The sequence below is a fragment of the Trichosurus vulpecula genome, chromosome 8 (assembly GCF_011100635.1).
Source record: "Trichosurus vulpecula isolate mTriVul1 chromosome 8, mTriVul1.pri, whole genome shotgun sequence".
Lineage (NCBI taxonomy): Eukaryota > Metazoa > Chordata > Mammalia > Diprotodontia > Phalangeridae > Trichosurus > Trichosurus vulpecula.
Genome location: NC_050580.1, coordinates 72,680,729 through 72,707,046, shown reverse-complemented (window position 1 = coordinate 72,707,046; position 26,318 = coordinate 72,680,729). Strand labels below are relative to the sequence as shown.

At 42.1% G+C, this 26,318-nt stretch overlaps 1 protein-coding gene across 2 annotated transcripts in view; it reads left to right on the top strand.

The window, feature by feature from the left end:
• Positions 1–26,318, top strand: part of ARHGAP22 (Rho GTPase activating protein 22) — a 209,014-nt gene that overhangs the window by 106,462 nt on the left and 76,234 nt on the right. Inside the window, exon 2 of one of the 2 annotated variants that reach the window (XM_036736347.1) lies at positions 22,585–22,713. In XM_036736347.1, the coding sequence (XP_036592242.1) occupies positions 22,585–22,713 (129 nt within the window). Of the gene's footprint in view, positions 1–22,584; positions 22,762–26,318 lie in introns of both variants that reach the window. The other variant, XM_036736346.1, reaches the window with a different exon arrangement.

The following is a 26,318-nucleotide window of genomic DNA, read 5'->3' as shown; positions in this document are numbered from 1 at the left end:
CTTTCCAGCTGAGGAAAAAGTAGCCTTGAAGAGGTTAAGTAACATGCCCAACGTCACCCACAGCTGGGGTGAGTGGGAGCTGGGACTTCCACCTGGGTCATCCTGACACTGAATCAAAGGCCGGGGAAGGTGACATGTGGTCAGGAAGCCACTAGAAGGTAGAGTGGGTGACAGAGAGTGGTAGGAAATGAGGCTGGGGAGAGAAATTGGAGTCAGATTTTGTGAAAAGTCCTGAAAGTCTCTGGATTTTATTCTAGGGGCAGATAGTGAGTATGTTGTTCATTCACTCATTCAACCATCGTTTTATTAAAGTACCTCCTATGTATAAAGCATGGTACTAGATGCTAGGAGATCTACAAAGGGAATTAGACCCAAGTCCCTGCCTCTATGGAGTCTGTAATCTAGCTGGAGAGATTCGACAAAGACACAAATATGCAAATCGGGTAGGTTCAATAATGAATCTCTTAAATTGCATTATTAGAATTCCACACTGTGGATTTCCATTGGGCTGGAACCAATTTCCATATTTTGCATAAATTATCACTTCAAATAGTGCAAATGTGAATACATGCCACCACTTAAGGGGATTCGTTATTTGCACTAGTTGGGACTTAGCCATACTATAGTGTACGGTAAATGTGAGGAGGAGGGGGTAGGATGAATAGCGTATCGTTAGATTCAGGAAGACCCAGTTTCAGGTCCTGCCTTGGAATGGGACTATGGGCAGATTATTTAAGCTTTCAGTGTGTTAAGCCTAAGGCTATAATTTACAAAGTATTTGTTTATCTACAGGGGTGGAGGAAGTTTTCCTATTGGAAAGTCTCTACACTGATGAAATTACAGTTCCCCCAACATAATACAGTAAATATAGTAATATATCCTGTAATAAATACAGTATAAACACAGTAAAATAGTAAAGGTAAAATATAGTAGGATACAAAAGGAGATTCAAGGCATTGTGTTATCAGAGTAAGGGGAGACAGTTTCCGTTGCTGCAGCGAGAGGGGGTTGTTCTAAGTTAGCAGCAGTAAAAATCAAAAGGCGAGTTGGATGTAAGATACAGATAAAATAGCATTTATGGGACCTAGCAGATCACTGGATATGGGAGATAAGGAAAAGAAAGGGAGAGGCGAATCCGAGTGATCAGGTGAATGGTGATGGCCCTCACCAAAAGAGGAAAGTCATAAAGAAGAATTGATTCAGAAAAGGAAAAAAAATTCAGGAATAGAGAATTTTGAGTAATCAATATTAGCTAGGTGGTACAGTGTAATAGAGCATTGGACCTGGAGTCAGGAAGGCCTGAGTTCAAATCCAGCTTCAGACACTCGCTAACTGTGTGTCCCTAGGTAAGTCACCTAACCTTAGTCTGCCTGTTTTCTCCTCTGTGAAATGGAGGTGAAGGAAATAGCACTGACCTCTGGGGTTATCCTGAGGATCAGGTAAGATAACATGTAAAACATTTTGCAAACCTTATGTTGCATATTCTTTTGCACTGCATAAATGCTTGATGTTGTTAAATTTTATCTATCCCACGGGGTGCTGGGAGTTGTGTAAAGAGCACCGCATAAACTCCAGTTATCCAGTCCCAGCACCACCAGGACATAAAAAATCCCTTCTGTTCTCTGTGCTTTGGTTTTCTCGTCTGTAAAATGAAAATGAAAGGGTCTCTGAGGTCCCCCGGTATCTCATAGAGTCAATGGAAATGTTGCTTTGTTGATAGATTCAGCTGCTAAAAATTAATTATGAAGAGATACGGAAAAACCAAAAAAAGCTCTTCTTGCATGAGAGACCAGTTTAGGAATTGGAGGAAAGGAATGGGGAAAAGATGACTGGCGTCCGACTCCACCATCTCATGAAATGTTTAGACCGGGCTTTCTCCCCTCCTTCTTTGGGTGCATGGACACCTCAAGCTGGAGCAAGGAGAGAAGGATCTGCCATAAGAATAGCAACAACCACCATGATAACAACCCAAAGGAATCAAAACCTAAAGGGCTTTGCTTGTATTATCCCATTTTATCCACGCAACCCTGAGAGGTAGGTGTGGTTATTATCCTCATTTTACAGAAGAAGAAACCGAGGCAGACAGAGGATAAGCGACTTGTGCAGGGCCATAGAGATCTTCCTTACTCCAAGACCTTCATTCTGTCTACTATACCAGCGGTGTCAAAATCAAATAGAAACTGGGGGCCACTACTGGGCCTGGACTCAGGAAGACTCATCTTCCTTAGTTCACATTTGGCCTCAGACACTTCCTAGCTGTGTGACCCTAGGCAAGTCACTTAACCCTGTTTGCCTCAGTTTCCTCCTCTGTCAAATGAGCTGGAGAAGGAAATGGCAAACCACTCCAGTGCCTTTGCCAAAAAAACCCCAAATGGGGTCACAGAGAGTCGGATACAACTGAAAAACAGCTGAACAATCAAATCTACAAATAAGAATTCCTGCGGGCCACATGTTGACTTAGTTTTAGGCATTTTTATTTACTTTGGTAAATATTTCCCAATTATATTTTGATCTGGTTCTCGCTCTGGGAGTGTGGTGGAGCAGGCAGCCCACAGTTCTCCTGTTTGACCCCGCCACATTTTACCAGCTGGCTGCCTTGACGGGGGTGAATTGTCTAGCTGCATCTACCATACTTTCCGTAGCATTAAGAGCAACAACCCTAGTTCCCATGTTCCCATTTACATAACCCTTTAAGGTTTGCAGATTTGCTTTTACATAGATTATCTCCTTTGACCCTCATGGCATTAGTGCTATCATCAGCTTCATTTTAGGGTTAAGGAAATTGAAGATCAGAAATGTTAGGGCGCTTGCCAAAGCTTACACAGCTAATGGGTGTCTGAGGCAGGACTGAGCCCTATCTTCCTGATTTCAAGGTCAGTGTTCTATCCTTACACGATACTGCCTCTCACGAGGGCAGCCAGGCTCTGCATGGTTCATTTGGATTGGACGCCTGGTGTTGATAGGCAGGTGAGTTAAAAGCATCAATTGGAGTGCAGCAAAACATCTTCAATACTTCACGTGATCTGTGATATCATCCATGTGGGCACCCCTCCTCCAAGGTCGATTGTAATTTCTTCTTGCCTTAGCAGACAGTCTTCATCAGTCGCTATGCCTCACCCCAACCCCAAAAAAAGTCATCCCCGGAAGGTCAGCTTTCCCATGAAGATCCTCTCTTTGACCTACTTAGTCTTCAAATAATAATACATCTAAACATTTATATGTGTGTGTGTGTGTGTGTATGTGTATATATATATACATATGGATGTAGTGTGTAAATAAATATGCATCTATTCATATGTTATCATTGTTCAGCTGTTTTAGTTATGGCCAACTCTTCATGACCCCATTTGGGGTTGTCTTGGCAGAGATACTGGAGTGGTTGGCCATTTCCTTCTCCAGCTTACTTTATAGATGAGGAAACTGAGGCAAACAGGGTTAAGTGACTTGCCCAGGGCCACACAGCCAATAAGTATCTGAGGCCAGATTTGAACTCAAGACGAGTCTTCCTGACTCCAGTCCTGACTCTATCCGCTGCACCACCTAGCTGCCTCAATATACTCATCATATATACATATATGCATGAATACATATACACACATACATATATAAATATAAATGTATACATGTATGTGTGTATATATATAGATAAAGAACCATATAATTAGAATTTTATAACATTTATATAATTTCATAGATGAGGAAACTTAGGGAGCAGTAGATAGAGCATTGGGCCTAGAGTCAGGAAGACCTGAGTTCAAATCTGGCCTTGGACACTTAAGAGCTGTGTATCCCTGGGCAAATCGCTTAACAACTGTTTGCCAACTATAAATGGACATAATAATACCACCTAATTTGAAGGGTTGCTGTAAGGATCAAAGAAATAATATTTGTAAGAAAGCGCTTTGTGCGGTACGTGGCACATATTAAGTGCCATATATAAATGCTTATTTCCTTCCCTTCCCTTGGATTTAAACCCAAGTCTCTCTTAGCTCCAAGTCCAGAGCTCTTCCATTTTATCATCTCACCTAAAGCGGCTTATAGTCTTGCCTGTGTGGACAACTAGATTGTTTGGTGTACTTTGAATTGGGTCTAGAAAACCTCTCCAAGGACCTTCTGGTTGTCTTACTATGATTTTCTGGTCGTTTTTCTTGATGAAAACTAACTCTAAAGGCATTACGAAAATATCCAAAACTATTTATGTAATCAAAGAGTTAAAGTTTGGGTGGAGAGATTCTCCACTACCAGAGCCATAACTACTAATTTTAGTGCCTGGGGCAAGCAGCATGTACCCTCAGATCAGCTTTTTAATTCATGATATGAAAATACTACAAGTAATTAAAATAAATTCAGTTGAGTGGAAGAGTTACTATCGTAGCTCGCAGATGGGTGTTATTAACAATGCTCACCATCTGGCAGCTCCTAATTTTAACTAATCATTCTTGCTAATTAGGTACTAAGCACATTTGTTTCTGTGCTGTTGAAGGAGTGTTTATACTGTCCATGGGTAAATATAACGGTTTTTTAAAAATACACAAGTTAAAAAATTATTTCTATTTTTTGCTCCTTCTAAATTTCAGGACCTCTAGGGGAAATTCTGCATGCCCTGTCTATCCTGGTTACAACTCTGTCTTGTATCCTCTATCTTATCACTTTCAGCTTGATTACTAACTTGTGATTCTGTGCTTACTCCAGGGAGTTGAAAGCAAAGCTTTGGTCTAGGGGTCTTTTCTGTAGCTCTGAATTTCATTTTGATGAAGTTAGAGACCGGACCAAGTTCTTCAAGTGTCCTAGTTTCAATGAAGAGATAATGTCAGCATCTTCCAAAGAGGAGAAACAATCTAGTTGAGTATCATCTAAAGGAGATACTACTTATAAACAGAAACAGAAAATCAATTTGGTATAAAACCCATGACATGAAACAAAAAATTCTCACCACAAATCAAAATGAGTCATCCAGGACAAATACACTGGGATAGTTTTTAAAACTCTCAAAGCCTGTGTAAAAAAAAAAAAAAAACTCTCAAAGCCCCCAAGAGAAGTCTTCATTATAGTGTAATTTTCTTGGCTATGAATAATCGTTCCCTCATCTTTTTTTACAACTCCTCTTAAGGCATCACTACTTCCTAGCATCTCATATGTCTATAGAGGTAATGCTAGTATTGTTTTTAGAATAATTCCCTGCAATCAAAGCCACAACTAGGGCAAGGAATGGGGCTTTGCCCCAGGATATCCAAGCTTAAAGGGCGTTTACCTGCATTCCATCAGTAGCATAGAAACAACTGCCCTTAAGCATTAGCAAGAGTAATTAGTTAAAATAAGAATGTACAGGCAAGGCAGCCCAGACAGAATGCTGTCCTTGGAGCAGACCCTACCTCCAACATATAGGGTGAACCTTAGTAAATCGTTTAACCTCTAAGTACCCTAGACAATTGGCTAAGACTATCAATTGCAGAAAAGCAACCTGCCTTGGTAAAGAGAGTTTCCTTCCCCAGAGCACCATAAACCAATCAAATCTCAAATCTGATGCATTTTCTCTTCCCATCCCAACTTCCAGTGGTTGTAACACAAGTGAGTTTCTCCCAGGCTCAGCCTTGACCACTTCCTCCTCCCCCCAGGAGACCATCTCCCCAGCAGTAATCTCTTTCTGCCCACCCTAGGGTGATATCTTGGGATTTATTTAGACCCATCCATTCTCAATGGAATTTGTCTTAAAAAGCTGATTCAAGGGCACTTTGTTTTCCTGCTTACCCCAGGTGTCAAATTACTTTGCCCAACAGCAGAAAAAAAAAAGACTTTAATTAAAAAAAATGCCTACTTTTCAGATCTTTTGCTGTGGTTATACCAAGGCCTAAGTAAGTAGGTTAAAAACTGCCCAGAGGCTAGCTTCATAGTTGAGGTAAGGCTAATTACTGGAGATATGAAGATGATGCAATTCCTGCCACCCCCCCACACACACACACATTCTGTTGGTGAAGATGGAAGATATAGCACGTGCCTGTGTACTAAATACATACAGAATAAATACAAGGGAATTCTTTTTGTGTCGGGTAGACTATTGCTGTCTCACATTTGTGTAATTATAAATCATAGATTATTTCAGTTAATGCTTACAACAATCCCGCAATACAAGTGGAACAAGTACTAACAGCCTCATCTCGTAGATGAGGAAATGAGGTACAGAGAGCTTGAGTGATTTGCCTAGGATCACACAGCTAGTAAATGTCTAAGGCAGGATTTGAACCCAGGTCTTCCCGATTTTTCAACCATATCTGAACCACAGCCTGCTCAAGATCTGTTTTGTACCTAGCTTGACTTCTGGGAGAGGATGAACTTGTTTGTCTAAGCTGGAAACGTCTGTTTAATGAGCCCTTATCAAGGAACATCCTTGATGTTCCTGCCCCACTCCCTGGTGTTTTTCCTCCGACACATGGTGGCCGTGGCCACGTCTCCAGAGCCGCTGGTCACATTATCAGGGATTGTGCAAACCTCTCCCACTTCAAGGAGTAAAAGTTGGGGGAGAAACAGCTGGCCGCTGCTATGGGATTGCAGAGTCTCTTTTGTCCAAAAGGGAGGTGGAATTGGAGCTGGCAGAGGGGATGGCTGGATTTAGCCTAGTGTCTCAGGCCCACCTAGTCTATCGCCCATCTGCATTTATTTCAATTATTAATCAGGCTGTTGAACAGCTTATTGAATGTGTTTAACCCAAATGCAAGCTCATTAACTTATCTCCTCCCTGCACAGACCAACCTTTGACATTGGTATAAGAATGTTAACCCTTATCTTTCCTCGGGAGTTTGAATATTTACATCTGAAACCAGCATAAAGAATGTTAGACATGAACCCTGACAAGTGGATTTGAATTTCAGTTATGTCCCTTATTAGTACCCGGGTGATCTTGGGCAAATCTACCTCCCTGTGATTTGCCCTCATCTGCCTGTCTCAGATGAATTTTCCTCATCTGTACAAAGAAGGAATTGTAGGAGATGCTTCCTTCTACTAAAATTATCCTTTGATTCATAAAGTCACTTTAATCAGACAGCAAGGTGGTACAGTGGATGGTGTTCAGCTTGGATTCTGGAAGTCCTAAATACTGATTCTGCCTCAGACATTTACTAGCTATGTAACCCTGGGCAAATCATTTAAACTTTCTCAGCCTCAGTCTCCTCGTCTATAAAATGGGACAATCTCATTAGCACCCATGAGTTCAACCATCTATATACTAATGATTCTCAATCTACTTAGTCAGCTCTCATGTCTCTCCTGAACATCTCGAGCTGTGAGATTGGAAATCATGAACTAGATGTCCCATAAATATCTTAAGCTCAATGTGTCCAAAATTGAACACATTATTTCTCCCCAAAACTCTCTCTTCTCCCTAACTTTCTTATTACTCTTTGAGGGTACCACCACCCTCCCAGTCACACAGGCTCACAACTTAAGTGTCACTCCCTTCTCGTTCTATCACCCCCATAGCCAATTTTGATTTTGCCTTCATAACATTTCTCGTATATGCCCTCCTCTCCTCTGACACTCCCATCACCTATTTACCATTTCAACAGCTTTCTGGTCCATCTTCTTGCCGCGGTTTTCTCTCCATCATATTCCCTTCTCCACTCAGCTATCACACTGATCTTCCTAAAGTGAAAGTCTGACCATATAACCTTCCCTAGATCCAATAAACTCCAGTGGCTCTCTGTCACTTCTAGAATCAAATATAAAATCCTCTCTTTGTCATTCAAAGCCTTTTATAACCTGCTTCCCCTCACATGCCTTGCTAGTCTTTACACCTTACTCCCCTTGCAGTTGGGTGACACAGGCATCTTTGCTGTTGCTTGTACAGTACATTCCCATCTCTCAACTCCAGGTATTTTCACTGGCTGTCCCCATGCCTAGAATGCTCTTCCTTCCCTATCTCAGCCTCTTGGCTTCCTTTAAGTCTCAGCTAAAATTGAACCTTTTATAAGGAGCCCTTTTCTGATCTCCCTTAATGCTGATATCTTTCCTCTGATGATTATTCCCAATTGATCCAGTATATATCTTGTCTATATAAAATTGTTTACATGTTGTCTCCCCATTAGGCTGTGAGCTCCTTGAAACTGGGGACTGTCTTTTACTTTTCTTTGTATCCTGAGTCCACATATTAGTTGCTTAATGAATGCTTATGGATTGATAGGACCTAATGAGATAACATGTATAATGCTTTGCAAAAATTGAAGGGCTATATAAATGTTATTATTTTTATTCATTGGTATTATGATTATTATTATTTTATGCCTAATACAGTGACAAGCTGTTCTGGACACTTTCTGTCTACCTCTGGCACTTATCATAAAGAGAAACGATATACTAGATTCCGAGGAACATTGAACAGCTGCTTCTAGGTGGCAGTTGTGGTGCAATGTAGCGTAATGGTAGAATTCTGGGTTTGGAATCCAGAAGACCAGGTTCAACTTCTGTTTCTGAGACTCATTTGCTGTATGACCATGATCAACACACTTCATCTCTATCAGTCTCAGTACAATCATCAATAAAATTGAAATCATAATACTGGTGAGAATCCAGTGAGATAATGTTTGTCAAGCCTTTGCAGACTTCCAAGCTATGTAAATGTCTGAAAAAACTTGAAGAGCTGTTCCCTGGAAGAGGAATTAGAGTCACTGTGTTTAGGCCCAGATGGCAGAATGAAAGACCTTGGGTTCAAGTTGCAGGAAGGCAAATTTAGACTCTATGCAGGAAAAAACAAAAAAAAAAACTTCCCAACAATTAGAGTAGGAGGTTGTTAACCTGGGGGCTTTGAACTTGTTTGGTTTTTAAAATTTTGATCTATTTTAGTATATTTGGTTTCCTTTGCAATACCATGTATTTTATGCTTTTACAAAGCATTTTTCTCAGGAGTCCCATAGCTTCACCAGAAGGCCAGAGGTTACCATGTCATGTCACCATGACCCCAAAAAGATTAAGAATCCCTGAACTAATGCCCCTGGCAGTGGAATGGGTGGCCTTGCAAGGTCCTGCCCACCCCCACCCTCCCATCCTAAGTCCTCAGGTAGAGAAACTGGATGACTTCTCATCCGGTGTGTTGTGGGGAATTCTCTTTTGGACATGGGTTGGGCTAGATGACCTCTGAGCGCCCTCTCAACTCTGAAATGCTGCAATCCTGTGATATAAGATGGCTTTTTCTCTCTCCCCATTTCTGGCTTACAGCAGAAAGAAAAGAGAAACAGTGTGGTAGAGTAGAATGTAGTTAATTCTTGGGGTCTCCCACCCGAGTTTGAGTTTGACATTGTGCATCAACTTCCTCTTCTGTAAAAATATATGCGTACTACTGACGCAGCAGGACTACGTGGGTAGCCGCAATGTGAAAAATCAAATTCCTCGGTGAATTATCTTTCGATGATTTATGGGGAAAAAAATTTTTTTTAAAAGACACAGTCAAGAGTTGAGCAGAATGAAAGCGTGTGAATGGGCTGTGGAAATTTTGCACTGCTTCCCTCACCATGGGATTGTTTTGGGGATCAGGTGAGATCGTATCTGCAAAGCATGATCTAAATGTGAATTATTATCCTGACAGATCCAGCTGGACCTCCCAAGTGAAGGCTAACAGAGAAGGACAATAAGTCCTGGGGGTGGACCTCCTTTAGGGGTGGGAGAGGAATAAGCATTTCTACAGCTCCTACCGTGTACCAGGTAGGGCTAAGTGAGTGCTATTTACAAATCTCATTTGATTCTTATAACAACTCCGAGAGGTAGGTACTATTATCGCCCCCCAGTTTGCAGTCAAGGTAACTGAGGCAAACAGAGGTTAAGTGACTTGCCCAGGGCCACAGTGCTGCTCAGTGTCTGAGGCCACATTTGAATTCAGGTCTTCCTGACTCAAGGCCTAGCACTCTATCCACCTAGCTGCCGTTGACCCCACTCCTTCCCCATTATTGAAAGCCCCTGATGCTGAGCTATCCTAGCAACTTTTTTGTAGAGAATGAGTCACAGACTTATTGATGTAGAGTTGAAGGAGTCCTCAGTAGCCATGGAAGTTTATGCCCTCACTTTATAGGGAGGAAACTGAGGCCGGTAAAGTTAAATGACTTGCTGGAGTACTAAACTTAGGTTTTTCTTTTTCTTTTCTAAATAAAGAAGTGGATTTACAAAGTGAGATCTGGTGAAAGGTCATTTAATGTCAGACCCAGAGAGAAGAGCTAGAGTTTTAAGGCTGATCCGAAGGGGAAGAACGAAGGGTTCTCAGTAATTCATTAACCACACACCTCCACTCGGAAAATTTCCAGGCGTTTAAAGTTTGTTTGCTTCTGAATGGCCTCTGAAATTGGGAGCTTTCCAACTCTTCAGAGATGACAGGAGGCATCCTGGGAAGCTTACATGAGGGTGCTTTCTCTTTCAATCCAAGAACATTCAGGAAATCTGTAGTTTGATCAAGACCATTCAAGTACCTGCCTACTGGGCACAGGGGTACAGGGATACAACAGGGATAAAGGGATACAACAATGGAAAACCACACCATCTCTGCTTTCCAGGTGTTTACAGCATGCATATGAATTAGGAAAAACTAAGGCAGGGTGATAAGGACAGAGAAAAAGGAAGGAAAGAAGGAAAGAAAGAAGGAAGGAGGGAGAAGAATAGAGAAAAGGAGAGGAAGGGAAGGGAAGGGAAGGGAAGGGAAGGGAAGGGAAGGGAAGGGAAGGGAAGGGAAGGGAAGGGAAGGGAAGGGAAGGGAAGGGAAGGGAAGGGAAGGGAAGGGAAGGGAAGGAGGGAGGAAGAGAAGGAAGAAGGAAGGAAGGAAAGGAAAAGAAAGGAGGGAGGAAAAGAAGAAAGGAGGAAGGAAGGAAGGAAGAAAGGAAAGGAGGGAAGAAGAGAAGGAGAAAGGAAGGAAAGGAAAGAGGAAGAAAGAAGGGAAGGAAGAAAGGAAAGAAAGAAGGAAGGAAGGAAAGAACAAAGGGAGGGAGGAAGGAAGGAAGAGAAGAAGGAAAGAAAGGAAAGGATGGAGGAAGAGAAGAAGGAAGGAAAGAAAGGAAAGGAGGGAGGAAGAGAAGCAAAGAAGGAAGAATTACAGAATGCCTTGTTAATATATGCTCAAATGCTTTATTTTTTTTTTTAAAAAGTGGGCCCAGGGCCTCTCTTTAATTGGCTGTGTTGCTCAGTAAAACATGATGAACTCTAATCTCTAAATGCCCTGTGCTTTCTCCCACTTCTGCCTCCCCTTCATTGGGTGGGATGACAGAAGCATCCATAGCTTCTTGCCAGCACACCTATGCCCAAGGTCCCACGCTTCATTTGGCAGCACTGCTTGGAGCTGCTGAGCTGGCCTGTGCAGCTGGGCCATGCCAGGAATGGAGCATTCTGATCATTGAGAAAGAAAACAGAACACAGGGGCTCATTCTCCCTTGATCCGAGGGGTGCGTGACTTCAATGCTGTGGCGTTCCATTAGGTAAAGAGTCTTTGTAAACACAGAAATCACAGCTGTGTCCTTGTTTATCACTCCTTTGCCCCAAATGACCTCCTGTGATTCCCATACACTCCACCACGGGGTACTGGCTGGTCTGCCTCTATTCTGGGTCATGCAGAATGCGCATTCATTGATTTGTTGTTGCCTTACATCTGCTTTGGGCCTAGTTGGAACACTGTCCCTTAAGAAGCATCAAGCATTATTGGGCATTAAAACCTACACACGAGGCAGAATTGGCCCCAGTGTGGTGCTAAAGAAATATAGCCTTCCACACTAGCCTGTGCTTTGAGCAGGTGTCTCCATCGTTTGTAATGAGCTCTGGGGTACTGATGAAACCTGGCAGGACCGGACATTAATGAGCAGGGTTTCCAAAGTGCCAAACAGCTCCCCAGCAGGAGAGGAGCAGCAGTAGGCCAAACAGAGTTATTGTTTACTCTACAATGGGAGCCTGAGGGCAGAGCCTGAAGTAAATAGAAATAGAATGCCAGAGTGAGCAAGCTGGCACCCGTCCTCCCCAGAGGGGCATCAGTGAGTCAAACGCTAGGAAAGTGGCAGTGGTGGGCACAGCAGCTTCAAGAGTGAGCTTCAGTTGTGTTTAGGGGAGAAGTGAGAACGTTCCTGATGGATGTTTCATGACCTCTGCCCTTGCGGGGAGGCTCATCTGCCAACATGGCTATATTTTCTAACTCTAATTTAATCTTTCTTTTATATCCTTCAGCACCCAAGTGATCATAAAAAAACAGTGTGATATCAGTCTTCACAACCCTGTCTCCAGATTTTATTTTCTGGACCTGAGCTTTCATAGATAAAGGAAACTCTCAGTGAGGCAGTTCACTCTACCAGTTCAAACAGCAATGGTTCTGCATTCATTATCTCCCTGGGCCTTATGTATATATCCGAACAAAATATCTGCCCTGGCTTCCTGCCTCTGTCCATACAGTACCCCTATGCCTAGAATTCCCACATCTCCTTCACACTTACCTTTCAGTTCCCTTCAAAAACCACAAATACCAGCTTCTTTTTGAGGCCTTCCTTGAACCTCCCCACCCTGGAAATAATGCCTCCCTCATCTGATCTCAAAGCACTTAATGCCCATCCTATATAGCATGTGCTTTTCACATTCTGAATTGTATTTTATCTATCTCTGTACATAAATTTTTATTCTTTCTCTATTGTAAAAGGACCAGTGGCTAGCAGGCTGGCCTTGGAGTCACGAAGACCCAGGTTCAAGTCCTACCCCTGATACACACTAGCTGTGTGATCGTGAACAAGCCCTGGTCGCTCTCCAAGGCTAAGTTGAAGATGAATGCAAATATGCGTTGGTGGGGAGAATCTACACCTAGAGAATTCCGTATACAAAAGAAATCACAAAAGAATAAAACACAAAAATTATATTGTATAACCAGTAAGGATTATACATTCTTATTTCACTTTGTGTACAGCACAGTGCTTTGCACGTACCAAGTGCTTAATAAATGTTTGTTGGATAAATGAGTGATAGATAGATAGGGGGAATTGTGATAAAAGTCTCCTAAGATTTGAGGATTGATTAGGTAATGGAATTGAGAAAGTATCTTCCATAAGATGAGACATACAGGAGAGCTAAGACTCAGGCTTCAGTTATTTATGTACTTACTCCATTCTTAACATCAAATCTGTGCATTTCCTCATCACTTGGAGGCACCTAGCATCCTGCTTTCTGTGAGTGCCTTGCCTGTAGTAGGTGCTTAATAAATGCTGATTGATTGATTTCAAGGTCATCAGAGAAGAAAAAGACCCCTCTGTCTAGCCAGAGTTAAATGTAAGCAAATTCTTCAGCCTCATTTGTCATCCTCTTCTGGGAACAATAAAGTAACCCCTACTCAACCAGTCTCTCAGCTGTCTGTGAGCCAACCTCAAAGAGGTCCAAGGAAGATAAATAGCAGTGATCTATCTGTCTTGTTGGCTGTAGGTGCTAGTTTGGGCTATTTGTCAAGTCACTCCTGCACGCCTGTAATAAAAGACTGCCTATACCAAGTTATTTTCAGGCCATTGCAGATGTAATCATGGGGTTGCGGACTGCTCTTCCAGATACCAATTTGAGTCACTCTGGATTGATATGTGAGCTCATCCATGTGGGTACTCCCTCCAGCCGTTCAAGTCACCATCCATCCACACCTTCTGCAAATTTGAGTTACAAGCTATCTATTATTCTCTGCTATCTCTGCATGGGTAAAGAGAGAGACGTGTGTTTCTGTCAGCTTTTCAGCATGGTACATTAGAAAGAGTAATTCCTTTGGAATCCAAGGACCCCAGTTCAGATCTTAGCTGTTTGTATGACTGAGCAAATTGCCTAACCTTTCTGGGCCTCAGTTTCTCATTTGCACAATGAAGAAGTTGGATAATGTGGCCTTGAAGGGTCCCTCCTAGCTCTAAATCCATGTCCCTTCCAGGGAATGAGATAGATCTAGCCCCTATTTCAAGCCAGCCCTAGAGGTATACGCTATTCCACAGAAGTCCTAGGGGATCTGACCAAGTCAAAAGGATGATCTTAATCTGAAGGATACCCAGGAGGCAGAGAGAGTTCCAGGATCATTGCTCTCCTTCAGGTCCATTTCAGGGAAGTCTTTATATGCCCCCCAAATTCAAAATTGGACAGATAGCTGGAGAGACGGAGCACAAGAGAAATCATTTCCACCTAAATGTGTCCATTAACACTTCTTACATGAATGCAATGAAAGTGATCTCCCACATAATTCTCATCCTGGGGTGGACTCTGGTTTCTGAAAGGTGGTTTATTGGAGGCCCTACTGAGCAGGACTAGAGGCATCAGATACAAAACTAATCTTTTGACAATAAACGTAGGTAAATGGGGAGAGACTCCTTACAAGAAGGTTGGCCACCAGGCAATGATTCTTTTTTCCCCCAGTCCAATCCCAATTTTTTGCAGAATTGAAGTATATAAATATATGCAGTTCTCAAATCCATAAAATGAGAGTTGAACTAAATGGCCTCATACCTCTGCCCTGAGGCCTGCTCTTTTGAATAGTAAATCCTTAGCTAGTCTGAACCACCGTTTTGTGAAAAACCCCTGGGGATGCTCACATCCTTTCTGGCTCAGTTAAATATCACAAATTCTCCAACTCCTCGCCAGCAACTCCCCCATCCTGGAGATACCTTCGTTCTGAAACCTGCTCTTCTGATTGGTGAGTTCCTAGACCACACTGCCACTTCATGAAGGGCTCCAACCATGCTCACGTCAAATTGGAATCAACTCACTCTCCTTTTCTTGTCTTGGTTGCCCTCTTCCCCACAGCACCTCTTTATATATGGCATCTTCTATTATAATATTAGATTCTTAAAGAAAAGTACTACTCATATTTCTACCCCCAATACTTAGCACAAAGACTGGCAAGCAATCAATCAACCAACAGATAGAGTAAGTACTTTATAAAATGTCTGTCTCTCTAATCTATTATCCTAAATGCATCCTAAAGGCTATTCATTTACAGAAGAAGTATAAGTGTCCCACAGAGTCATCAAAAAATTAGGCAGGAAATATGGAAACCCAAATTTGTATTATGTATGGAGAAGTATGCTTGTTGAATTCTTACATGTGGGGAAACTGAGTTAGAGAGAAGGGAAGTGACTTGTGGTGAACTGATAAACAAGTAGAAAATACAACCATTATTCCTTCAATCTCAGCTTAGTGATCCAGCCTCATGATCCGATCGAGTCTTTGTATAGGTCAGAAATATGAAGTACAGACAGATATAGGGATTCCTACAAATGGATCTGATGACACTCTAGACATCAATTCACTCCAGTTATAAAATTCTGATCAACCAAAATCTGGCAGATGAAGGTGAATAAGGATGGAGAAGAAGCCATAGTGGTCACTAGTGAATTTTGAGAGAATGTGTGGTGGTGCAGAGCTTGAATTACCAAAAAAAAAAATGAGGGGATTGAATCCCTGTTTTAAATTACAGAGGCAGCGGAGTGGCTCAGGGGATAGAGCATTGGACTTAGAGTCAGAAAGACTTGAGTTCAAATCTGTTCTCAGCCACTTGCTAGCTGTGCAACCCTGGGCAAGTCATTTATCCTGTTTTATCATCTATAAAATGGAGATAAAGATAGCACCTACCTCCTAGGGTTATTGTGAGGACTAAAATGAGATATAATTTGTGAATAATTGTGCAAACCTTAAAGCATTATATCCTGTGGCTATTATCACACACTCCCCAATCTAGCCTCTCCTAGGTCTCCAGTCTTCCTGATTCACCTCAAGCCCTTGAGATCCCACCAACGGTTTAAGACTTAGACTCCAAGTTTTTTCCAAATCCCTGTGCAGTAAGAAATGGGGAAAACCTCCCACTACCAGTCACCTACTCTAGGAACAAACACTGGTTTTGTCACTAAGGATTAAGAACACTCACAACCTAGATTCCAAAGAAAGCAATATTTGGAAGGTGTTCCCAACATCCCATTCCCTTCCATATAACCAGAGGTATTTTCTCACAAGTTGGTGGAATACATCCCATCAGTTAATAAGCCAATTCCTGCACTATCCCTCCAATCTCTGTACACATCTGTGAACAATAGATTACTCCCTGCACAAGGCCAACTCCTCTCGAAGGCAGAGTCTGCTTCCTTTCTCCCTTTGTACTCCTAGTTTAGAGGATGGGACCTGGTAGGTGCTATTATGTAGGGAGCTGGATTGAACTGACTTTCTCCAGATCTTACACATCAGCGTTTCTTTTTTCCAGAACAAGACAAGTGGGGGTGGGGATAACTGGGGGGTGGGGGGAGGGAATTGCTTCTTTAACTCTCCTCCTTGAGGTCCCCTTCACCTTGCAAAGCAGTGTGGAATCTGGAATTACAGTTGAGTTAAACAGTAATTAAACAGTGAGGCCAAATACTTCCTTGGTTTTCAGTCATTGGCCTGGCACTTAGAGTTGCCTTCTCTCACTCACAGAGATTAACTGGGATTTAGTAGGTGCAAGTTCTGTTTATATTAAGACAATTCCATGGAAACCACCACATACCACTAGTCCTATTCTTTTCTATGTAAATTCCAACCACTTTCAGTCTCTGGAGAGGGGCTAGAGTCCTTTCCTTCACTAACAAATTTGCATCTTTAAAAAACTGAATGTACTTTACTCCTTCCAGTTGGCTGAGGAGAAATAGAGGTCAATAGGGGGAGCAAATAGAAGTTCAAAGTGTTGTGAATAATCTTACATGAATATTAGATAAGGACAGGACTAGGCATTTTTTTTATCTTTCTCATAGAGGAGCAGATTGAAGCCAACAGTTGAGCTGGTAAGTCCCCCTTTTAAAGAGAAAGGACCTGAGGGTACTGGAAAGATCAAAGGTCAAGCTATCTGTGACCAAGCCTTCAAGTCCCCCTATACTCACCAAGTCCAAAGAAAGGACTTATTTCTCAACTATGCTTGACTAGCAGCAAAAGGAAGCAACATTTTTGGTCTCTGCCAATCACAACAATGGAACCCGCCATCATTTGCCTCTATATTTAAGTGCTATAAGCATGGGGTAGTAGATGGAAAGCCACTTCTGGGTCAGAAAGACTTTAGTTCAAGCCCTACTCCCACATGTAGTGACTGTGATCGATCCTGGGCAAGTCTTTAAACTCCTTGTCTCCTAGACGGTAACTCTCTAAAATTACATATAGTACAGAAGAATTGATGATCTGTGTTGGTAGAGGTCGTTGCCCTTCCTGGGAATTCCTTATACCAATGAAATCACAGATCCAGGCCTCCTGAAAAAGACAATTAAAAAAAAGTTCTCCAGTTTCAATTAGGAATTACATGAAGAGAGTCAAAAGATTGAAGTGCCCAAAAGGAAAGGAAAGGAGAGGAAAGGAAAGAAGGAAGGAAGGAAGGAAGGAAGGAAGGAAGGAAGGAAGGAAGGAAAGAAAGAAAGAAGGAAGGAAAGAAAGAAGGAAGAAGGGAGGAAGGAAGGAAGGAAGGGAGGAAGGGAGCGAGAGAGGGAGGGAGAGAAAGTGAGAAAGAAAGGAAGGAAAGAAAGAAAGAGAAAAGAAGGAAGGAAAGAAAGAAAAAAACTATCACAACAGAAGGGAGCATGGCTAGTAATTTTGAAGATATCTAGAAGCTCTGGATAGAAGCACCTAGATGTCCACTGTTAACATCCATATGTTTTAAGAGACAGCTCCTTAAAAGTTCAGAGAAATGAGAGCCATTTTCAAAATCTCCAATCCACCAGCTTAGAAAACCTCATTGTAATGGTGTAGGTTACATGAAAGTCAAGGAAGTCCAGATATTTGCTACCAAAGACAGGGAAGGACTGGAAAAGACTCCTTCCCTGTCACCTGCCACCTGTCCTGATTATGTTTCTCCTCTGCCTTCATAGCTCTATTTCCATGGATCTCTACTCTTGAGTTTGCTGTTGTTCAGTCATTTTAGTCATCATGTCTTAGACCCCGTTCACAGTTTTCTTGGCAAAGACTTGGCACCAAAGAGGGGCCACCATAGTCATGGAGAAAGAGGCTTCTTGTCTCTGCCATTGTGGTCAAGGCACTGATCTTGTCTGAGGAAGAGGAAGAAGGAGCCTAGAAATGACTTTCTCCCGTAAGTCAAAGTCTGTTTCATTACAGAGTGCATGAGTTGGGACTTGAACCCACCTCATCCTGATTTCAGACCCAGTTATCTATTCACTCTGCTAGGCTGTCTCAGCACTCACACCAGTAAAATCACAGATCTTCCTTGATGCCCATGAACCTCCCTAAAAACTACAGGTTGTAGGGATCTTAAAGGTCATACAGGTAGTGTCACAATGATTTATTTTATAGCTAGGAGAAGTTAGATCAATTCCTTTACCTAAAAGACTAGGTAAAAATGTCTACAGTGAAGCCTGAATGGCACTCTAATTAGCTTTGTCACAACATGAAATTGAAATGTTTGAGAAGTGCCCATTGGATTGGATATTGGTGATAGGAGGACTCATTCTAGAACTGAAACCAGTTAGGAGTCCTTCAACAAGTATATTGTTGCACTGGCATAATACCCCTTGTCCTGTTTATGCATGCTTCTCAAACATTTCAATTTTGTGTCGTGACAAAGGTAATTAGGGTGCCATCCAGGCTTCATTGTAGTCATCTTTACCTAACCTTTTAGGTAAAGGAATTGATCTAATTTCTCCTAGCTATAAAAATAAATCATTGTGACACTACCTGTATGACCTTTAGCATACAAATCACTCAACCTTTGAAGGGTCACAGTTTGCTCATCTGTAAAATAGGGAGGTGGACCTAGTCCCTGAGATCCCTTCCAGTTCTAAATCCATGATTCTACGATCCTGTAAAATCCTACTTAATTATTTGGCTCTAATGTGACAGGAACACCCCCTGTATTAAAAAAAAAAAAACTGCCCTAAAGATGTGAATATTTCCCTTTTTAAATGACTGACAGCTGGTGCTGAAATGAACATATTTCATATTGAAATGCCAGTGGCTGTACTGTCACTGTGTGGGTCATTTTGTGTTAAGTGCTCTGTGCCCTGGGTATCCCTGCCCACAACTGGGAAAACAGCCTGGTCTAGACAGATTCGTCCGCATGGTAACTATAGGTATGCTGCCAGCAACAGGAATACTTATCTCCACCAATAAGAGGCTGTTCTCGCCCCACGGTGTCCCAAATTACACAAATTAGGTCAATATCAAAGCAACCATGATTGGCAGGCAGCATCCAACACATCTTGTTAAGGAGTTAATAGTACATGACACATGGCTATTTGCATTCTGGGAAGACAGGGGCATCATTAGTCCTCAATTCGATTTTTGTTCTTGTTTAGTTGTGTCTGACTCTTCTGACCCCATTTGGGGTTTTCTTGGCAAGGATGCTGAAGTGGTTTCCCATTTCCTTCTCCTGCTCATTTTATAAACAAGGAAACAGAGGCAAACAGGGTTAAATGACTTGCCCAGAGTCACGCAGCTAGTAAGTGTCTGAGTCTGGATTTGACCTCAGGAAGATGAGTCTTCCTGACTCCAGGCTTGTTGGTGCGCTATCTACTGTGTCACCTAGCTGCCTGGATTCAATCCAGTTAACAAACTTATTAAGCATTTAAACTTCACTTGGTGCCAAAGATTGAAATACAAAACCAAACCAAAAACCAGTCCCTTCCCTCGAGAAGCTTATATTCTACTAGCAGGATATATATGGCTTGTACACAGAGAAGTAAAAACAAGGTAGTTTGAAGAGGGAGAGAAAAATGACAAATAGGAGGCTGGGGGCAGGCTTCACAAAGGAGGTGATAAGATAAGCCCTGAAGGAAGGGGAGCATGTAGAGGTGGAGTGCAAGAATGGGTGTGCGTGGGAGACCAAGACCAAGCATTGGGTTCACAGAACAGCAGGCAATCCAGTTTGACGTTAGATACTGTGTGTGGAGAAGGCAACTATGAAATGAGGCTGGAAAGGTGGGTGGGGCCCCAAATGCTTCCCTGAGGAGTTTGTATTTTTCTCTTAGAGATAATGGGGAACCACTGAGGAGTTTTCAGCAGGGAAGTGACCAGGCTTTGATAAAAGTTAGGGATGCCTCAGCTGGAGAAGCCAATCATGTTCTCAGACCTGTCAAAGCTGACCTTTCCTTACAATCACACCGTATCCGATTTAATATTCCTCCAACTGCTTCACTTTCAGATGTCAAGATTTTTGTTTTATTGCCTCTTTTTTACTTCCAGATTTCACTCTATTCTACGTGTTTGAAGTTGCTGGATGTCTAACCTAGCTTAGTCTGCTAACTAAAGTAGTACTGTACTGAAAAATGAGATCTCTTCTGCTCATTTTACACATGAGGAAACTGAGAGGTGGAGTCACTTTCTACCAAGGTTTCTACTAAATAAATCCTGAGTCAGATTTGAACTCAGATTTCTAAATTCATTCCATTAATGAAAGTGCTTCTTATTTATCTTCACTCCATAAGACATGTTCATGTATATATTTATATATATATACACATGTGTATATATGTATATATATATACATGCTAAGAATATGCACATGAGCTTTCAGAACATAAAATTAACCGACAAAGCTGGTGGTTGTCGTGGTTGTGGTTGCTTGGGTTGTGGTTATCATTGCTGTTCAGTCATTTAGTTGTGTCCGACTCTTCCTGACCCCATGGACCCTAGCACAGTAGACCATTAAGACTATCTCTTGAAGTCTGTCCAAGTTCATGTTTGTTGTTTCCATGACACATTCATCGTCTGCTGCCCCCTTTCCTTTTGCCTTCAGTCTTTTCCGACATTGAGGTCTTTTCCGACATTGAGGTCTTTTCCAATGAGTCTTCTCTCTTCATTATGTGGCCAGTGTATTCAAGCTTCTGCTTCCGTATTTGACCTTCCAGTGAATCGCCTGAGTAAATTTAAGTATTGACTGATTCGATCTCCTTGCTGTCCAACGGATTCTCAAAAGTCTTCATCAGCATCACATTTCGAAAGCGTCATTTCTATGGCACTCAGCTTTCCTTATAGTCTCACAGCCATACATCGCTACTGGAAACTACATAGTTTTGACTATGTGGGCCTTTGTTAGCAAGGTGATGCCTCTGCTTTTTAGTGTGCTGTCCAGATTTGCCAAAACTTTCCTTCCAAAAAGCAAACTTCTTTTAATTAGAATAGCACTAATTGAGATCTGCCACCTTTCTGCACTCCCCGTCAAAGATCTATAAAGGAACTAGGGAGCTTTTGTGAGAGGTCTCAATTAAAAATATATTAGGAGCCTATTAATGTAATTTTGCAGCTTGATTCTGTATCTTTTTTTAAAAAAACAATCTCTCACAGCGCTTTAAATGTTTTCTATTGCAATATGGAACAATAAAATGAAAAGAGAAAAAAGAAAACAAAACAGGAAAAATCCAAAGAAAGAGTAAGGATAGTTTATGTTTCTGCATCCTTTAGGGATTAGAGGGTTTTAGATCTATAATTACAAGGAACCTCAAAGGCTGCCTTGTCCAGCCCGCTGCCCCCCTTATTTTGCAGATGAAGAAACCAAGGTTCAGGGAAGTTATGTGATTTTTCTTGGCTTGCATAAGTAGTAAGAATTAGAAACAGGATTTGAATCCAGGTCTTGACCTCAGATCCAGCCCACCTTCCAATGTATTGCAAAATGCCATTCATACCTGTGAGCTTCTCATGAGCTTTACAGGAAAACTATTCCAAGTGTTACCATCATTTCAGTCTGGGACGCTGTAGGTGCTTAATGAATACTTATTGATTGGTTGAGCAAACTAAGGCATAAGTAAAGACCTGTTGGCCCAGGAAGTCCTAGATTCAAATTCTATCCATGATGCTTACTGCTTGTGTGACCTTGGGCAGGTCACAGCTTCCCTAGGCCTCGGTTTCTATATCTGTAAAATAAAGGGATCCAACCTGTTGGAGGGGTTCTTCCACTTCTATATTTACTATCTTTTGATCATGTCATCCTAGGACTTGCGTAACAACACACATAGCTTATAAAAGGTAGGGCGAGGATTTAAGCCAGGCCTCCTAACATCATCCTATACATCCTATATATTCATTATGGCACTCTGCCTCTCAAATAGCCTGCAAACCAATGGAATCTTGCTGCAGCAGTGGTGGGGGAAACCCCACAAAACCTTAGCTCCAGAAAGGAATCGCAACCAGAAGGTTCTTTGGAGATCAGTGCCACGCAAAGTGTCAGGCAGAATGTACGAGTCCTTGAAAGAGGAAACTGTAGATTCTAAGATGTCAAAGAGCAAAATAAACCATGTGGTCGATTCAGAGATTGCTAAGCAAATCCTCTTCTTTTGTCTTTGGAGTAGGGAAATGTTCACGTTTGCTCCTGACTACAAATATCTAACATTTATGTACTGTCTTAAGGTTTGCAAAGCGTTTTTACAAATATTATCCCATTTGATCCTTACCATGACCCTTAGAAGTAGGGGCTGTTTTGCCTCCATTGGATTCATGAGTAAACTGAGGCAGACAGAAGGCAAGAAACTTGCTCGGGGTCACCCTGCTAGTGTCTGAAACAGCTCTCTAACCATTTGGCAACCTAGCTGCTTCCGTCAAGTTCATAATCTTTTAAACAATTATCTTTTTTAAAACATCCAGGAAGCAGTAAGGTAGTAACGGATGTGCTTTTTTGTCTTACAGGTGGTGCAGGGGACCGGGAGAAGATGCCTGTCAATCATGAAGCTTTCCTCCTTATGGCTAACTCCCAGAATGACATGGAAGATTGGGTGAAAGCCATCCGGCGGGTCATATGGGCTCCATTTGGTGGAGGTATTACAAATAGCTCCCATGCTCCTAAATTAAAACTGTTGCCTCAAGGTAAACCTCTTCCTCCCCTACTTGGATATGCATCTTGTTCCCGAGTCCCCCATGTGTATTTCTAAAGTAGCCAGGTTGGTCTGCAGGTCTCTGGGACAAAACATCAGAAAGGTCATAGAACTGACAAAAAAATACTAGGAGAAAACTTTCCCCCACAACAGGAAGCAAAACTGCTTTTTAAGAGATTCGGGTGGGTGTCGGAATCTGTTTGGGTACTTGTCTGCCTGTATTTGTGTATAGACAGTGAGTGTGTGGTTGTGTGTTGATGGTGAATCCTTCTGTGTATATGCATACATGGTGTGTGTGTGTGTGTATGTGTTCGTACTGCACATGACCCCTTTCACCCTTTTGCTCCTGCCAGATGGGACAGATGTTCACATCGGCCCCATCCTCCATCCCCCACCTGTAAAAGCTGAGCTCCCTATTCTGCAGCTGAAATTTTGCTTTAGGAAAACAGCAGCAAAAGCCTCTTAATGAGAGATGATCACTTAAAGGAGATGGAGAAATAATCATATGAATAACATGGGGAAAAGAAATAAAGCAGGTGACCAGAAAACTCCAAAAACTTGGATCCTGTTCCCCATGTTACCCCAGGGTTTCCAGACCTTCAGGTTAGTTCCTGAGCTATGTGAACACCAGGTTTATGCCTCTTTCCTATTGTTTGAAATGGAAGAGGTCTCATTCTTTATTCCCTACAAATCAAGGCCATGGGTGTAGCCACTATATGCCTTGTTTCATTGTTTGTCAGTCATATGCAACGATTTGTGACCCCATAAGGGGTTTTCTTGGCAAAGACACCGGTCTGATTTTGCTACTTCCTTCTCTGGCTCATTTTACAGATGAGGAAACTAAGGCAGAGTTAAGTGACTTGCCCAAGGTCGTACATCTATCTCGGAAGTATCTGAGGCCAGATTTGAAGGGAGAGGAATCTTCCTGACTCCAGACCCAGTACTCTATGCACTATGGCGACGCCTAGCAGCCCTTACTATATGCCTAGACATCTACATATTAATTCAGACTCAGAACTGGTCTCCTGGTTCTGTCCGCTGTCACTTTGCAGCAGAGGTCCCTAGCAACTCGTCCACCTGTCAGCCATTGCTCTTTATTCTCTCCCAATGGGACACTTTCACTGGCATCTGGACATCACAATGAATAGAGAAGCTGGGCCTGGAGTCAGGAAGAACAGAATCCAAAGCCAGCCTCAGACACTTGCTAGCCGTGTGACCCTGGACAAATCACTTAACCTCAACAGCAGCCACAACGACAAGCCTCATCTGTAAAGTAGGGATGAAAATAGCACTTATTTCCCAAGGCTGTTGTGATAATCAAATGAAATAATATCCCTGGGACAAAGTTGGTTGTTTTGGTTGTTACAGTAGGGGCTTAATAAATGCGTGTTCCCTTAGCTCTGCCTCCACAGGAATCATAGCATCATAGATTCAGAATTGGAAGGGCTCTTGGGGTAATCAAGGACAACCTGCCCATTTTACAGATAAATAAACCGACATCTATGGAGTCCAGTGTCAGAACCGGGATTCAAAACCAAGTCCACACTGACTCAAATCCAGAGCTCATTCCCCTGCAACATGCTACCTCCCTAGCAGCTTGGACCTTCCCTGTACTCATTCATTCAATCATAAGCACTGATTAAGATTATAGTAAGTGGTGAATGCTGTGCTAGGCAGCTGGGAATACAAAGCAAGAATGGCACTCGAGACCATCATCTACTTGACCAGCCTTTAAAGTATCTCTTAACTCCTAAAAATGGAAACTGCTACATACTTTGGAAATTTAGGATTCTTCTAATGTGCAAAAAATCCATGTGTTCAGTTTGGTCTAAGCTCTTTAAGTCTAAGATCATGAAACGTCCAATATTATCTGCCCTTGGCATAGGTGACGTCTGAGAGAGATACAATTAACAAGAGGTACCAGACTCCTAGCCAGTGAGAGTTAAGAAAGTTAACTCACAATTAATTCAGCCTGACACCAGGCCCTAGGTATCAGCAAAACGCGAGCATGAATAACTGAAGGCCAAAGGAAATGGGTTTCCAATGCAAAGGGGCACAAAAGGAGGGATTATTTCTGGCTGTGGAAGTGCCGGATGGTGAGGACAGAGGCTTAAATATCACTTATGAAAAAAAAAAACAGCATCAGATTCCAGGCCTGTATCATGGAATGGCCTGTCCTACAGTCACTTTCTATGCTGTCTCCTGGGAAAAAATCCTTGTGTCCCAGGATTCTCTCTCTTCACTTAAGGAGAACTCCCCGTTTTCTTTCAAAGCGACGGGAAAGTTCATGTGTTTTCCTTTGATGATTAACTATCTTTTGGCAGGGAGTCCTTCCCACCCAAGCGCTCCAAAGTGGGCATCCAACCCACCTCAAAAGTCTCTCTAATTATCACCCACAGGTAATTAGTACTCAGGAATAGGAAAGGAGAAGGGAGAGAAAAGAGATGACTGCAGAAGAAAAACAGACTTTTAGAAGCCACTTTACGGACAAAGCAGAGCAAAAGAAGTATGACTTAGGGGACAGATAGAGCTGGCCAAGAAGACCCAGGTTCAAGTCCTGACTTGGATGAATACTCATGCTATAACAGAGGGTAGATCAGTTAACCTCTAAGACTTACACATTGTAGAGAAGGCGCCATTGTGTATTGGAAGAGAGAGTTTCTTCATTTGGGAGTGTGTCTGTCCCATCAGACTCTCCTTGAAAGAAGAAACTTCTTTTGTTTGTTGGTTGACTTTTATATGAAAAATGCTTAGCACAGTGCCTGGCACATAGTAGATACGTAATAAATATTTGTTGATTTGACTGGGAATTCCCTCTATCCATGTAACCACAGTCCAGTCCCTTATCCCCATTTTCTGGTCTAGAGCTAGCTTTGATAACCTGCTGACTGTGCACTTCCCAGGGGCAGAATTCTCAGGGAATGAAAGTGACCTGGGGAGGAAACATTTTCTCTGATTCTAGGACATCTCTCTTGGTTTCACTATGGTTAGATGATTTTAGGGAAAGCACTTAAAAAGGAAGAGAATCCCTGCCCATCATGGTGGAAGTCAGTTTTGCTGTTGACCATATTACCAAGTGGACTTTTGAAATGCTGTCGAAGTGGCCATAATAACTAGACCACGTGATACAATTATTATGTCTAATCCGAAGACTTAGTCTAATACTTTGTCATTTGGTCGATGAGGGGGACAGATGCTCACTGTTGTGTCACAAAGTAATATGACTATATCTATAATTGATCTTTGTTTTAGAAATTATACTTAGGACTTGAAACATACAGTGAAGGGCCATTGTCCATTTAGTCAAGCTTTATCTACTGTGCTTGTAGATACTCAAAATCCTCATGGAAGAGGGATTAGACTTATTCTGCTTGACCAGATAGGGGAGAAGTAGAAGAAATCAATGACAGTTTTAGCTCATAATGAGGAAAATCTTTCCAACAGTTAAGGCTATTTAAAAAAGGAATGAATTACCCGAGGAAGCAGTGCATTTCCTGTCATTATGGGTCTTCCAACTGAGTTTGGATGGTCACCCAAAACATCATTGTA